A 15,915-nucleotide genomic window follows, 5' to 3' on the forward strand; every position below is an offset into this window, starting at 1 on the left:
AGTACTGTTACTGCTAGTATTACCCCTGGTACTGTTACTGCTAGTATTACCCCTGGTACTGGCACTGCTAGTATTACACATAGTACTGTTACTGCTAGTATTACCCCTGGTACTGGCACTGCTAGTATTACACATAGTACTATTACTGCTAGTATTACCCCTGGTACTGTTACTGCTAGTATTACCCCTGGTACTGTTACTGCTAGTATTACCCCTGGTACTGGTACTGCTAGTATTGCCCCTGGTACTGGTACTGCTAGTATTACCCCTGGCACTATTACTGCTAGTATTACCCCTGGTACTGTTACTGCTATTATTACCGCTAGTTCTGTTACTGCTAGTATTACCCCTGGTACTATTACTGCTAGTATTACCCCTGGCACTATTACTGCTAGTATTGCACATAGTACTGTTACTGCTAGTATTATTCCTGGCACTGTTACTGCTAGTATTACTCCTGGTATTGTTACTGCTAGTATTATCACTGGTACTGGCACTGCTAGTATTACACATAGTACTGTTACTGCTAGTATTGCCCCTGGTACTGGTACTGCTAGTATTACACATAGTACTGTTACTGCTAGTATTACCCCTGGCACTGTTACTGCTAGTATTACTCTGTGTACTGTTATTTCTAGTATTACTCCTGGTACTGTTACTACTAGTATTACTGATTGTAATGGTACTGCTAGTATTACTCTTGGCGCTGGTACTTCTATTATTACTCCTGGTACTGTTACTACTAGTATTACCCCTGGTACTATTACTGCTAGTATTTTGCATAGTACTATTACCGCCAGTATTACTCATGGTACTGTTACTGCTAGTATTACTCATTGTACTGTTATTTATAGTATTACTCATGGTACTGTTACTACTAGTATCACTGATTGTAATGTTACTGCTAGTATTACTGATAGTACTGTCACAGCTAGTATTGCTGCTAGCACTGTTACTGCTAGTATCACTCATGGTACTGTTACTGCTAGTATTACTGATATTAATGTTACTGCTGGTATTACTCATAGCACTGTTACTGCCAGTATTACTTCTAGTACTGTTACTGCTAGTATCACTGATGGCACTGTAGTATTACTCCTAGTACTGTTTCTGCTAGTATTACTGATAGTAAGGTTACTGATAGTATTATTATTTATCCAACCGGCACCTCCGTCCCGACGTTACCTGAACGCTCATCTGAGGCCCGCTAATCGTTAGCTGTCTTATCGGCTGCTATCTGAACAAAACCCCACTACACGGAACCTACCGACGGAAACGCACGAGGTATCTACAAACAGACCTCCATCCTATGCTGCTACCGATAGCCATATACCCGGCCAGCTGTCTGGATCGCCACGACCCCAACCAACCTCTACTCACTGGACCCTTATTGATCACTCGATTAAGCATGCCTCTCCTTAATGTAAATATGCCTTGTCCATTGCTGTTCTGGTTAGTGTTTATTGGCTTATTTCACTGTAGAGATTCTAGCCCTGCTCTCTATACCATATCCAACCTCTCAGTTCCACCACCCACATATGCGATGACATCACCCGGTTTCAATGATGTTTCTAGAGACAAGATCTCTCTCATCATCACTCAATACCTAGGTTTACCTCCACTGTATTCACATCCTACCATACCTTTGTCTGTACATTATTCCTTTAAACTATTTTATCGCCCCCAGAAACTTCCTTTTACTCTCTGCTCTAGTAGCTCTAGGCGACCAATTCTCATAGCTTTTAGCCGTACCCTTATCGTACTTCTCCTCTGTTCCTCTGGTGATGTAGAGGTGAATCCAGGCCCTGCAGTACCTGGCTCCACTCCTATTCCCCAGGCGCTCTCTTTTGATGACTTCTGTAACCGTAATAGCCTTGGCTTCATGCATGTTAACATTAGAAGCCTCCTCCCTAAGTTTGTTTTGTTCACTGCTTTAGCACACTCTACCAACCCGGATGTTTTAGCCGTGTCTGAATCCTGGCTTAGAAAGACCACCAAAAATTCAGACATTTTTATCCCCAATTACAATATTTTCAGACAAGATAGAACGGCCAAAGGGGGCGGTGTTGCAATCTACTGCAAAGACTGCCTGCAGAGTTCTGTTATACTATCCAGGTCTGTTCCCAAACAATTTGAACTTCTACTTTTAAAAATCCACCTCTCTAAAAACAAGTCTCTCACTGTTGCCGCCTGCTATAGACCACCCTCTGCCCCCAGCTGTGCTCTGGACACTATATGTGAACTGATTGCCCCCCATCTATCTTCAGAGCTCGTGCTGCTAGGCGACCTAAATTTGAACATGCTTAACACCCCAGCCACCCTACAATCTAAGCTTGATGCCCTCAATCTCACACAAATTATCAATGAACCTACCAGGTACCACCCCAATTCCGTAAACACGGGTACCCTTATAGATATCATCCTAACAAACTTGCCCTCCAAATACACCTCTGCTGTTTTCAACCAAGATCTCAGCGATCACTGCCTCATTGCCTGCATCCGTAATGGGTCAGCGGTCAAACGACCTCCACTCATCACTGTCAAACGCTCCCTGAAACACTTCAGCGAGCAGGCCTTCCTAATCGACCTGGCCGGGGTATCCTGGAAGGATATTGATCTCATCCCGTCAGTAGAGGATGCCTGGTCATTTTTTTTAAATGCCTTCCTCACCATCTTGAATAAGCATGCCCCATTCAAGAAATTTAGAACCAGGAACAGATATAGCCCTTGGTTCTCTCCTGACCTGACTGCCCTTAACCAACAGAAAAACATCCTATGGCGTTCTGCATTAGCATCGAACAGCCCCCGTGATATGCAACTTTTCAGGGAAGCCAGAAACCAATATACACAGGCAGTTAGAACAGCCAAGGCTAGCTTTTTCAAGCAGAAATTTGCTTCCTGCAACACAAATTCAAAAAAGTTCTGGGACACCGTAAAGTCCATGGAGAATAAGAACACCTCCTCCCAGCTTCCAACCGCTCTGAAGATAGGAAACACTGTCACCACCGACAAATCCACTATAATTGAGAATTTCAATAAGCATTTTTCTACGGCTGGCCATGCTTTCCACCAGGCTACCCCTACCCCGGACAACAGCACTGCCCTCCCCTCTGCTACTCGCCCAAGCCTTCCCCATTTCTCTTTCTCCCAAATACAGTCAGCTGATGTTCTTAATGAGCTGCAAAATCTGGACCCTTACAAATCAGCCGGGCTAGATAATCTGGACCCTTTCTTTCTAAAACTATCTGCTGAAATTGTTGCCACCCCTATTACTAGCCTCTTCAACCTCTCTTTCGTGTCGTCTGAGATCCCCAAAGATTGGAAAGCAGCTGCGGTTATCCCCCTCTTCAAAGGGGGGGACACACTTGACCCTAACTGCTACAGACCTATATCTATGCTACCCTGCCTTTCTAAGGTCTTCGAAAGCCAAGTCAACAAACAGATTACCGACCATTTCGAATCACACCACACCTTCTCCGCTATGCAATCTGGTTTCAGAGCTAGTCATGGGTGCACCTCAGCCACGCTCAAGGTCATAAACGATATCGTAACCGCCATCGATAGGAAACAATACTGTGCAGCCGTATTCATTGACCTGGCCAAGGCTTTTGACTCTGTCAATCACCACATCCTCATTGGCAGACTCGACAGCCTTGGTTTCTCTAATGATTGCCTCGCCTGGTTCACCAACTACTTCTCTGATAGAGTTCAGTGTGTCAAATCGGAGGGTCTGTTGTCCGGGCCTCTGGCAGTCTCCATGGGGGTGCCACAGGGTTCAATTCTTGGACCGACTCTCTTCTCTGTTTACATCAATGATGTCGCTCTTGCTGCTGGTGATTCTCTGATCCACCTCTACGCAGACGACACTATTCTGTATACTTCTGGCCCTTCTTTTGACACTGTGTTAACAACCCTCCAGGCGAGCTTCAATGCCATACAACTCTCCTTCCGTGGCCTCCAACTGCTCTTAAATACAAGTAAAACCAAATGCATGCTCTTCAACCGATCGCTGCCTGCTCCTGCCCGCCTGTCCAACATCACTACTTTGGACGGCTCTGACTTAGAATATGTGGACAACTACAAATACCTAGGTGTCTGGTTAGACTGTAAACTCTCCTTCCAGACCCACATCAAACATCTCCAATCCAAAGTCAAATCTAGAATTGGCTTCCTATTCCGCAACAAAGCATCCTTTACTCATGCTGCCAAACATACCCTTGTAAAACTGACCATCCTACCAATCCTCGACTTCGGTGATGTCATTTACAAAATAGCCTCCAAAACCCTACTCAATAAATTGGATGCAGTCTATCACAGTGCCATCCGTTTTGTCACCAAAGCCCCATATACTACCCACCACTGCGACCTGTACACTCTCGTTGGCTGGCCCTCGCTTCATACTCGTCGCCAAACCCACTGGTTCCAGGTCATCTACAAGACCCTGCTAGGTAAAGTCCCCCCTTATCTCAGCTCGCTGGTCACCATAGCAGCACCTACCTGTAGCACGCGCTCCAGCAGGTATATCTCTCTAGTCACCCCCAAAACCAATTCTTCCTTTGGACGCCTCTCCTTCCAGTTCTCTGCTGCCAATGACTGGAACGAACTACAAAAATCTCTGAAACTGGAAACACCTATCTCCCTCACTAGCTTTAAGCACCAGCTGTCAGAGCAGCTCATAGATTACTGCACCTGTACATAACCCATCTACAATTTAGCCCAAACAACTACCTCTTTACCTACTGTATTTATTTATTAATTTATTTTGCTCCTTTGCACCCCATTATTTCTGTCTCTACTTTGCACTTTCTTCCAATGCAAACCAACCATTCCAGTGTTTTTTTTAGTTTTTATTTTACTTGCTGTGTTGTACTCACTTCGCCTCCATGGCCTTTTTATATTTTTATTTATTTATACATATATCTGTTTGCCTTCACCTCCCTTATCTCACCTCACTTGCTCACATTGTATATAGACTTATTTTTTTTCCACTGTATTATTGACTATATGTTTGTTTTTACTCCATGTGTAACTATGTGTTGTTGTATGTGTCGAACTGCTTTGCTTTATCTTGGCCAGGTCGCAATTGTAAATGAGAACGTGTTCTCAATTTGCCTACCTGGTTAAATAAAGGTTAAATAAATAAATAAAAAATAAAAATTACTTATAGTACTGGTACTACCAGCATTACTCCCAGTACTGTCATTGCTAGTATTACTCCTGGTACTGTTACTGCTAGTATTACCAAGTCATGTTACTGCTAGTATTACTTGTAGTACTGGTACTGACAGCATTACTCATAGTACTGTTACTGCTAGTATTACTGATCGCAATGTTACTGCCAGTATTACTCGTGGTACTGTTACTGCTAGTATTACTGATAGGAATGTTACTGTCAGTATTACTCGTAGTACTGGTACTGCCAGTATTACTTCTAGTATTGTTTCTCCTAGTATTACTGGTGGTACTGTTAGTGCTAGTATTATTCCCAGTACTGTTACTGCCAGTATTTCTCGTAGTACTGGTGCTGCCAGTATTACTTCTAGTATTGTTTCTCCTAGTATTACTGATGGTATTGTTAGTGCTAGTATTATTCCTAGTACTGTTAGTGCTAGTATTACTCTCAGCACCATGTATTGTCAGCAGGCTGTCCCAACCCATCACAGCTCAGCACGGTGCATAATAATAATAATAATAATTCTAATTCTTGTTATTGATGACATCATGCCCAAGGCCAATAGCATGGTTGCTAATGTATTTTTTTATTTTCAGAATTATTATTATTTTCAGAGTTATTATTATTAATAACTGCTACGATGCTGTCCTGAAGACCAACAACAGAGGGAGGGCTGGCATTCAACATTTTTGGCAAATTTTGGAGCTACCCACACCACCATTTGGAAGTTCATCGAGGCATTGCAACGGCAGCAGCAAAGAGGTGAAATTAGAATGAAGCAGCAACTTGCTGGCGTTCCACCGCCATGGTAAAGACCCCGCTACCGCAAGCAACAGAAGGATCTGAAGTCACTGATTGAGAAGTACACCACGACTCAACAGCTGGAGTCTTACCTGAAGAGCGTTGTCTTCACTTTCAAGTTGCAGTTGTGAATACTTCAAAATGAGAAAAATGAGCACCTAGTCTATTTGCACACTTCTTTGTGACCCTTTCAATGACTCCAAAATCCTTATGAGACCAGAACACTAAGCACGTTCTGGGATGATTTGTTAGTGAACTTGTCTTTACAGTGCTGCATTGTCATGTAGCCTACTATTCATTTATTTTTTGGGGTTATTTGAAAGAAATGTTTTAGGCCTACTTATTTTTGCCCCATCATTTGTAGTATTTTGCTAAGCTTTATTGTTGATAAATAAATGTTTTACAGTGTAACGGTCCTGACCTGTTTTATGTTGTTTTTTATGTGTTTATGGTCAGGGCATGTGTTTTGGGTGGGCAGTCTATGTTATCTGTTTCTATGTTGGTTTTGGGTTGCCTGGTATGGCTCTTGATTAGAGGCAGGTGGTTTGCGTTTTCCTCTAATTAAGAGTCATATTTAGGTAGGGCGTTCTCACTGTTTGTTTGTGGGTGATTGTCTCCTGTGTCGTGTAATGTATGTACCATACGGGACTGTTTGGCTGTTCGTTTTTCGTTTCGATGTCGTCTGTTTCCTGTCCGTGAGTTTACGTGTAGTTATGTAAGTTTATGTTCAGGTTTCGTTGACTTCGTTTTCTTGTTTTGTAAAGTTGAAAGTGTTTTGTTTTTCGTGTTGCCATCATCATCGTGTTAAATAAAAAGATGGATTATTTCCCTGAAGCTGCATTTTGGTCTGATGATCCTTCTCTCCTCTCCTCGTCTGAGGATGAGGAGAGCGACAGCCGTTACATACAGTGAATGGTTGGTGTTAATGGTGTAAAAACGAGATAAAATGTATTATTTAACAGAAAAATACATTGTAGAAACTAGATATAGGAAACATAAAAAAAAAAAAAAATAGTAATTTAAGTGAACAAATGTCGGCCTTTAACCATATAAACTCATTTACATACAAATATAGGCTACAATATTCTGCCCACATGAACAAATTTATTATAGACCATAACTGAACCAATTTCTGTAGGTTATATATACAATATACCACCAGCCAGCCGTCGTTCCCCAGCTAGTCGCACACACACTGGCGTGGACGAAAGAGTCGCCGACAAAGGAGTTTGATTCTGCTGAAGGCCTCGCTGTAAAATACAACGTGTTGCGGGGGTGCTATGGCATGCCACACATTACAGCAGGGGATTATGGGTTAAGACAGGAAGAGGATCTGACAGAGGACAGACTCTTTGGTGACGGACGGCACGAGACACACACACACACACACACACACACACACACACACACACACACACACACACACACACACACACACACACACACACACACACACACACACACACACACACACACACACACACACACACAGCTTCGACAGCGAGCCTCAATCTTCCTTCTAACCATTGACTGTGTCTCTGTTTAATCAGAATGTTCTTCCTGTCATATCAGAGTATTGATAACTGGTATTATTAAAAGCCCTGCAGGACTATTCCTTTTCTCTTCTCTTCTCTCCTCCCCTCTCTTCTCTTCTCTCCTCCCCTCTCCTCTCCACCCCTCTCCTCCCCTCTCCTCTCCACCCCTCTCCTCTCCAACCCTCTCCACCCCTCTCCTCTCCACCCCTCTCCTCTCCTCCCCTCTCCACCCCTCTCCTCTCCTCTCCTCTCCACCCCTCTCCTCTCCTCTCCTCCCCTCTCCACCCCTCTCCTCTCCTCTCCACCCCTCTCCTCTCCTCTCCACCCCTCTCCTCTCCTCCCCTCTCCACCCCTCTCCTCTCCTCCCCTCTCCACCCCTCTCCTCTCCACCCCTCTCCTCTCCTCTCCACCCCTCTCCTCTCCTCTCTACCCCTCTCCTCTCTCTCTACAGGAGGAATCACAGAACCAGGCGTAACGCTGGGAGAGATAATCACTCTGCTGTGTGTGTTTGTGTGTGTCCTTGTTTTTGGGCAAGGTTACACACTGCAAGACGCCACAGAGTATTCAGAGCACAAAAACACCACCTGGCACTGTTGGCAACGGAACATAAGTACCCACACGGACACACACAGAAACACAGACACACACAGAAACATCGACACACACAGAAACATGGACACACACGGAAACATGGACACACAGCGTGTCAACAGTGAACCAGCTTATTGGGATTGTAAATTCAAGTCAAAGTTGTTCCATGTAAATATTAGTGCCAACGTTAGTGTTGGGAGACAGACAGACAGACAGACAGACTAAGAGGTATAGCCAGGCCTTTACAGCCCTGCCCTGGATGACTGTGCATTACCAGGACACAACACACAGATCTGGGTCAGTAAGGGGAACCCATACTCTGTCCTGGGATGACCAGGCTTTGATCTCTCTCTCTCTCTCTCTCTCTCTCTCTCTCTCTCTCTCTCTCTCTCTCTCTCTCTCTCTCTCTCTCTCTCTCTCTCTGTCTCTCGCTGTGTGTCTGTAGTCAAACCCACCTCAGATGCTATCAGTTAGCTCATGTCTCCCGAAGCTGCTTATGCAATGTTGGATTTACAGCACAGACAAGAGTGGTAGAGTGTGTGTGTGCATGAGTGCGCACACGTGTGTATGATGGATTCATTTGTTCATGTCATTCGTGTGTGTGTGTGTGTGTGCCTGTCTTACTTGAGCTGGTGGTCTTTGGTGCTGCGTGTCTTCGTAAGGAACCTCTCAGACAGTTTCTCCAGGTTACGACTGTAGTCCATCTCTACCTCCGCCTTCTTCCTGAAGAAGTCCTGCAGGTCCTGCAGCAGCTGCACCCTCAGCTCACACTGCTGGTCCAGACACTTCAACTGCTCCAGCAGCTGGGCACGGATCTCTACAGAGGGGGGGTTAGACGTTGGGTCATCTTCAGACACACTGGAAGAGTGTCATCATCATCTATAACGTCCTCATAAATAAACACTTCATTAGCCAATCAGTTGGAGTATACCATGTGATTGGCACACAAAAACTTTCTTTCTATTACCAGCACCCTTAAAAAGACAACATTCTGAGAATGAATAGCTGGTCACTCACAATCTGAGAATAGAATGGAGATATTTTCTGAAACAGCTGAGATATGATGACACATTGAGTTTTCTATGGACTACAGCGGTACAGTACACCTGATGAGAGTTTATAGCCCAGTGGACGTGGCCGGTCTGGTGGCCGTGGCCGGTCTGGTGACCGTGGCCCGTGGCCGGTCTGGTGACCGTGGCCCATGGCCGGTCCGGTGACCGTGGCCAGTCTAACAGTACACTGAGCATGGAGAGCTGATCTGGTTTCTCTGGGTTAGATTTACAGACTGTGTGTGTTCCTCCTTTCCTCCTCCTCATATCCAAACATCTCCTGAGACAGTCCTTTATTCTGGCTTTTCACTTTTCATTTCCATTCTCTGCCTCCCTCGCTCCACCTCCCTCTCTCCCTCCCTCCCTCCCTCGCTCCACCTCCCTCCCTCGCTCCACCTCCCTCCCTTGCTCCACCTCCCTCCCACCCTCCCTCGCCCCACCTCCCTCCCTCACTCGCTCCACCTCCCTCCCTCCCTCCCTCGCTCGACCTCCCTCCCTCACTCCCTCGCTCCACCTCCCTCCCACCCTCCCTCGCTCCACCTCCCTCCCTCCCTTGCTCCACCTCCCTCCCTCCCTCGCTCCACCTCCCTCCCTCGCTCCCTCTCCCTCCCTCCCTTGCTCCACCTCCCTCCCACCCTCCCTCGCTCCACCTCCCTCCCTCGCTCCACCCCCCCCCCTCGCTCCACCTCCCTCCCACCTTCCTTCGCTCCACCACCCTCCCTCACTCCCTCGCTCCACCTCCCTCCCTCCCTCCCTCGCTCTACCTCCCTTCCACCCTCCCTCGCTCCACCACCCTCACTCCACTCAAGTCTGGCCTCAAATTAATGGCTTCCTCTCAGTGTAGACACACTCAGTGGAGATATTGAATTATGATGTTTTAAACTACCACCCTTTTATCCCACAGTACTGTTATGGACAGGTGTGTGTGTGTGTGCATGTGTATGTATGTGTGTGTGGAGAGAGAGAGAGAGTGAGGCCATGCCAAGCAGAGTAGAAGATCCTGAGTGAATGTGAAGGCAGCGTTTCAATTTTTGACAACACACACAAACACGCATGATAATAAACTGGATTAGTGATGACAGATGGCAGACTAATGCCACACTCTCATAGCTGCCTCGCAGACAAGAGGCCTTAAGATTTAATGAACCCCCTCAAAAATAACACACACACACACACACATTCCACTTAACGCCTAATCCCAATAACCTCTCCGCCTATTACCTTTTATTGTTATTATTTATTGTACTTGAATTGTATATTTTTCTTCTTTCTCCCTTATTCACCATCTGTTTCCCTTCTTCTTTGTGTAAATCTCCAATGATGTATTTATCTTTTCTAAAAATGGGATTGTTATTTTTGTATGGTTTTGTTTTCTAAACATTGAAAGGGTTTCTACCTCTGCTGCTCATGTTCTTCTTGTTCACCTTTTACACCTTCATCATACTGTTTTGTATCTTCTTGCAAATAAATAAATACAAAATAAAACATTGTAATTATCAGCATTCACACAAGCACACACACAAAACTGTACACACACACACACAAAACTGTACACACACACAAAAAAACTGTACACACACACACACATACCGTTGTCTGTGTCTTACCTTTACACCTCCTGCTGTAGATGAAACGGATGGCTTTAGCCTCCATGTTGCTGAGTCTGACTGTGGTCACTGTCTGACACTAACACTGGGTGACTCTGCTCTGTCCTTTACAGCTGAGGGGACAGTTTCATAAAGCCACAAAGAGAAGTGAGATTTCCAACTACCAGTCAGCCTGCAAACTCTGTCTGAAAACTATGCCCTCTCTCTCTCTCTCTCTCCTTCTCTCTCTCTCTTCTCTCTCTCTCTCTCATACACACAAACATACACACAGAGAAACGTTTCTCTCTCTCTCTCTCATACACACACACAGAGAAACTCTCTCTCTCTCTCTCTCATACACACAAACACACACACAGAGAAACTCTCTCTCTCATACACACAAACACACACCCAGAGAAACTCTCTCTCTCTCATACACACCAACACACACACAGAGAAACTCTCTCTCTCTCATACACACAAACACACACACAGAGAAACTCTCTCTCTCTCATACACACAAACACACACAGAGAAACTCTCTCTCTCTCATACACACAAACACACACACGGAGAAACTCTCTCTCTCTCTCTCATACACACAAACACACACACAGAGAAACTCTCTCTCTTATACACACAAACACACACACAGAGAAACTCTCTCTCTCTCTTACACACAAACACAGAGAAACTCTCTCTCTCTCATACACACAAACACACACACAGAGAAACTCTCTCTCTCTCATACACACAAACACAGAGAAACTCTCTCTCTCTCACACACACAAACACACACACAGAGAAACTCTCTCTCTCTCTCATACACACACACACACACACACACACACAGAGAAACTCTCTCACTCACACACACACACAAACACACACGACACTGCACGCTACCATCTTGATGTCCGTTCTCTGCTGATCAGAGTAGACTGCCTTAGGTAAGAATGAAATCATCGAGTAACACAGCAGACACACAGATCAAATCAAATGTTATTGGTCACATACACATGGTTAGCAGATGTTAATGCGAGTGTAGGGAAATGCTTGTGCTTCTAGTTCCGACTATGCAGTAATATCTAACAAGTAATCTAACCTAACAATATCACAACAACTACCTTATACACACAAGTGTAAAGGGATGAATAAGAATATGTACATATAAATATATGGATGAGCGATGGCCGTGTAGCATAGGCAAGGTGTAATAGATGGTATAGAATACAGTATATACATATGAGATGAGTAATGTAGGATATGTAAACATTATTAAAGTGGCGTTATTTAAAGTGACTAGTGATACCTTTATTAAGTCAATTTATTAAAGTTGCCAGTGATTTGAGTCTGTATGTTGGCAGCAGCCTCTCTATATTAGTGATGGCTGTTTAACAGTCTGATGGCTTGAGATAGAAGCTGTTTTTCAGTCTCTCAGTCCCAGCTTTGATGCACCTGTACTGACCTCGCCTTCTGGATGGTAGCAAGGTGAACAGGCAGTGACTCGGGTGGTTCATAACCTTGATGATCTTTTGGCCTTCCTGTGACATCGGGTGGTGTAGGTGTCCTGGAGGGCAGGTAGTTTGACCATAGTGATACGTTGTGCAGACCTCACTACCCTCTGGAGAGCCTTGCGGTTGAGGGCGGTGCAGTTGCCGTACCAGGCGGTGATACAGCCCGACAGGATGCTCTCGATTGTGCATCTGTAAAAGTTTGTGAGTGTTTTTGGTGACTTGACAAATGTCTTCAGCCTCCTGAGGTTGAAGAGGCGCTGTTGCGCCTTCTTCACCACACTGTCTGTGTGGGTGGACCATTTCAGTTTGTCTGTGATGTGTACGCCGAGAAACTTAAAACTTTCCACCTTCTCCACTACTGTCCCGTCGATGTGGATGGGGGGTGCTCCCTCTGCTGTTTGAATACGTTGAGTGAAAGGTTGTTTTCCTGACACCACACTCCGAGGGCCCTCACCTCCTCTCTGTAAGTGTCTCGTCATCGCTGGTAATCAGGCCTACTACTGTTGTGTCGTCTGCAAACTTGATAATTGAGTTGGAGGCGTGCATGGCCACGCATTCATGGGTGAACAGGGAGTACAGGAGGGAGCTGAGCACGCACCCTTGTGGGGCCCCATTGTTGAGAGTCAGTGAAGTGGAGATGTTGTTTCCTACCCTCACCACCTGGGGGCGGCCCGTCAGAAAGTACAAGACCCAGTTGCACAGAGAGGGGTTTAGACCCAGGGTCTCAAGCTTAATGATGAGTTTGAAGGGTACTATGGTGTTGAATGCTGAGCTGTAGTCAATGAACAGCATTCTTACATAGGTATTCCTCTTGTCCAGATGGGATAGGGCAGTGTGCAGTGTGATGGCGATTGCACCATCAGTGGACCTATTGAGGCGGAAGCAAACTGAAGTGGGTCTAGGGTATCAGGTAGGGTGGAGGTGATATGATCCTGGACTAGTCTCTCACCTAATACCTCACCTATACCTAATAAGGCAGATGTGTGTATATTACAGGTTGGCCACAGCATGTATTGCTGGTGTGCTGCGTGTTGTTATCGGCTGATGGGTTTGTGTACAGTCATTTGCTGTTTTCTGGCTGTGTAATCTTGAATGATGGGAAAAGATTCATTGTCACGCGTGGATGCGCCTGCAACACACACTCTACACACAGTCTGCCCACAGACAGAGGCCTGTATTCTCTAACATCACACAGATATTACACTACGCTCCTGTTTTCTGCTCACAAGTCCAATGTGAGAGACAGCGAGCAGCCCTGTGTGTTAATGATTAAGGAGAGTCTAGTAGGCAGAGAGAGATGATTAATGATTAAGGAGAGACTAGTAGGCAGAGAGAGATGATTAATGATTAAGGAGAGTCTAGTAGGCAGAGAGAGATGATTAATGATTAACTTCTTATGGCTGCAGGGGCAGTATTGAGTAGCTTGGATGAAAGGTGCACAGAGGTGCCCATAGTAAACTGCCTGCTCCTCAGTCCCAGTTGCTAATACATGCATATTATTATTCGTATCGGATAGAAAACACTCTGAAGTTTCTAAAACTGTTTGAATTATGTCTGTGAGTATAACAGAACTCATATGGCAGGCAAAAACCTGAGAAGTTCCACTTCCTGTTTGAATTGTTTTTGAGGTGGCAGATTTTCAACCAAGCTCTCATTGAAATTACAGCGAGATATTGATGAGTTTTCACTTCCTACAGCTTCCACTAGATGTCAACAGTCAATAGAATTTTGTCTGATGACTCTAATGTGAAGGGGGGCCGAAGGAGACAGGAATTAGTAATCACTGCCATGAGGTGACCACGCATTGAACACGCGCCTTCACATGAGGAGGACCTCCGTTCCACCGCTCTTCTGAAGTCAATCTAATTCTCCAGTTGGAACGTTATTCAAGATGTATGTTAAAAACTTTCTAAAGATTGATTCAGTACATCGTTTGACATGTTTCTACTGACTGTTACAGAACTTTTGGACATTTCGTCACGTTATAGTGGATGCGCTTTGTGACTTTGGAATTGTTTACCGCTAACCAAAGTAGCTAATTGGACATAAATAACGGACATTATCGAGCAAATCAAGCATTTATTGTGGACCTGGAATTCCTAGGACTGCATTCTGATGAAGTTCATCAAAGGTAAGGAAACATTTATCATGTATTTTCTGGTTTCTGTTGAGTCCAACATGGCGGCTAATTTGGCTATTGTTCTGAGCACCATCTCAGATTATTGCATGATTTGCTTTTTCCCGTAAAGTTTTTGGGAAATCAGACACAGCGGTTGCATTAAGGAGAGGTATATCTATAATTCCATGTGTATAACTGTATTATCATCTACATTTATGATGAGTATTTCTGTTGAAACGATGTGGCTATGCAAAATCACTTGATGTTTTTGGAACTAGTGAATGTAACGCGCCAATGTAAACTCAGATTTTTTGTTATAAATATGAACTTCATCAAACAAAACATGCATGTATTGTGTAACATGAAGTCCTATGAGTGTCATTTGATGAAGATAATCAAAGGTTAGTGATTAATTTTATCTCTATTTCTGCTTTTTGTGAAAACTATCTTTCGCTGGAAAAATGGCTGTGCTTATTGTGGTTTGGTGGTGACCTAACATAATCGTTTGTAGTGCTTTCGCTGAAAAGCATATTTGAAATCGGACACTTTGATGGGATTAACAACAAGATTACCTTTCAAATGATAATAGACACATGTATGTTTGAGGAATTTAAATTATGAGATTTCTGTTGTTTGAACCCACACCCACACCCACACACACACTCTCAAACACACTCTCACCCACACACACACACACACACACACAAGACACAAACACCTAGGCTTACTACAGAAGGCACAACAGCACGATGCCAGTGTCACGTTTACTCCCGATGGCGACAGTTGTCTCATCATTACGCACACCTGCCGCCATCATTACGCACACCTGCCGTCATCATTACGTGCACCTGCCGTCATCATTACGCACACCTGCCACCATCATTACGCACACCTGCGCCTCATGTCACTCACCTGGACTCCATCCCCTTCCTGATTACCTCCCCTATATCTGTCACTCACCTTGGTTCTTTCCTCAGGTGTTATTGTTTCTGTTTACATGTTTCATGTCTGTACACTTCTTGTGCTTCTTGTTTTGTTCCATGTTCGTTTATTTATTAAATTCACTCCCTGTACTTGTTTCCCAATTATTAGTGTACACATTACAGTCAGACAAAGAAGGGGGGGAGAGAGAGATGAGAGGAGAGAGAGTGGGGGAGAAGGGGGGATATAGAGAAAGATTAAAGGAGAGAGAGGGGGAGAAGGGGGGGTAGAGAGAGATGAGAGGAGAGAGAGTGGGGGAGAAGAGGGGATAGAGAGGAAGATTAAAGGAGAGAGAGGGGGGGGAGAAGGGGGGGTAGAGAGAGGAGAGGAGAGAGAGGGGGGATAGAGAAAGATGAGAGGGGGGATAGAGAGATGGATAGAGAGAGAGATGGATAGAGAGAGAGCTAAAATAACTGCTCCAGACACAACAGACCCCAGAATGTTGCTAAGATCGTCAGTGGATATAGAGGTGTAGTATAGTTTAAAACCCAGACAAAAACAAATCCATGTGAAACAGCTTGTTCTCTGTTCAGTACGTACCACACACACACACACACACACAC

The 15,915-nt window shown here is 44.8% G+C and overlaps 1 protein-coding gene across 3 annotated transcripts in view; it reads right to left on the minus strand.

Moving 5' to 3' along the window:
• Positions 1 to 15,915, minus strand: part of LOC129851149 (SLIT-ROBO Rho GTPase-activating protein 2-like) — a 178,622-nt gene that overhangs the window by 74,797 nt on the left and 87,910 nt on the right. For all 3 annotated transcript variants that reach the window (XM_055917479.1, XM_055917478.1, XM_055917477.1), the window contains exon 3: positions 8,725 to 8,917. In XM_055917479.1, coding sequence (XP_055773454.1) covers positions 8,725 to 8,917 — 193 coding nt within the window. The remainder of the gene's footprint in view (positions 1 to 8,724; positions 8,918 to 15,915) is intronic.

The sequence above is a fragment of the Salvelinus fontinalis genome, chromosome 3 (assembly GCF_029448725.1).
Source record: "Salvelinus fontinalis isolate EN_2023a chromosome 3, ASM2944872v1, whole genome shotgun sequence".
NCBI lineage: Eukaryota > Metazoa > Chordata > Actinopteri > Salmoniformes > Salmonidae > Salvelinus > Salvelinus fontinalis.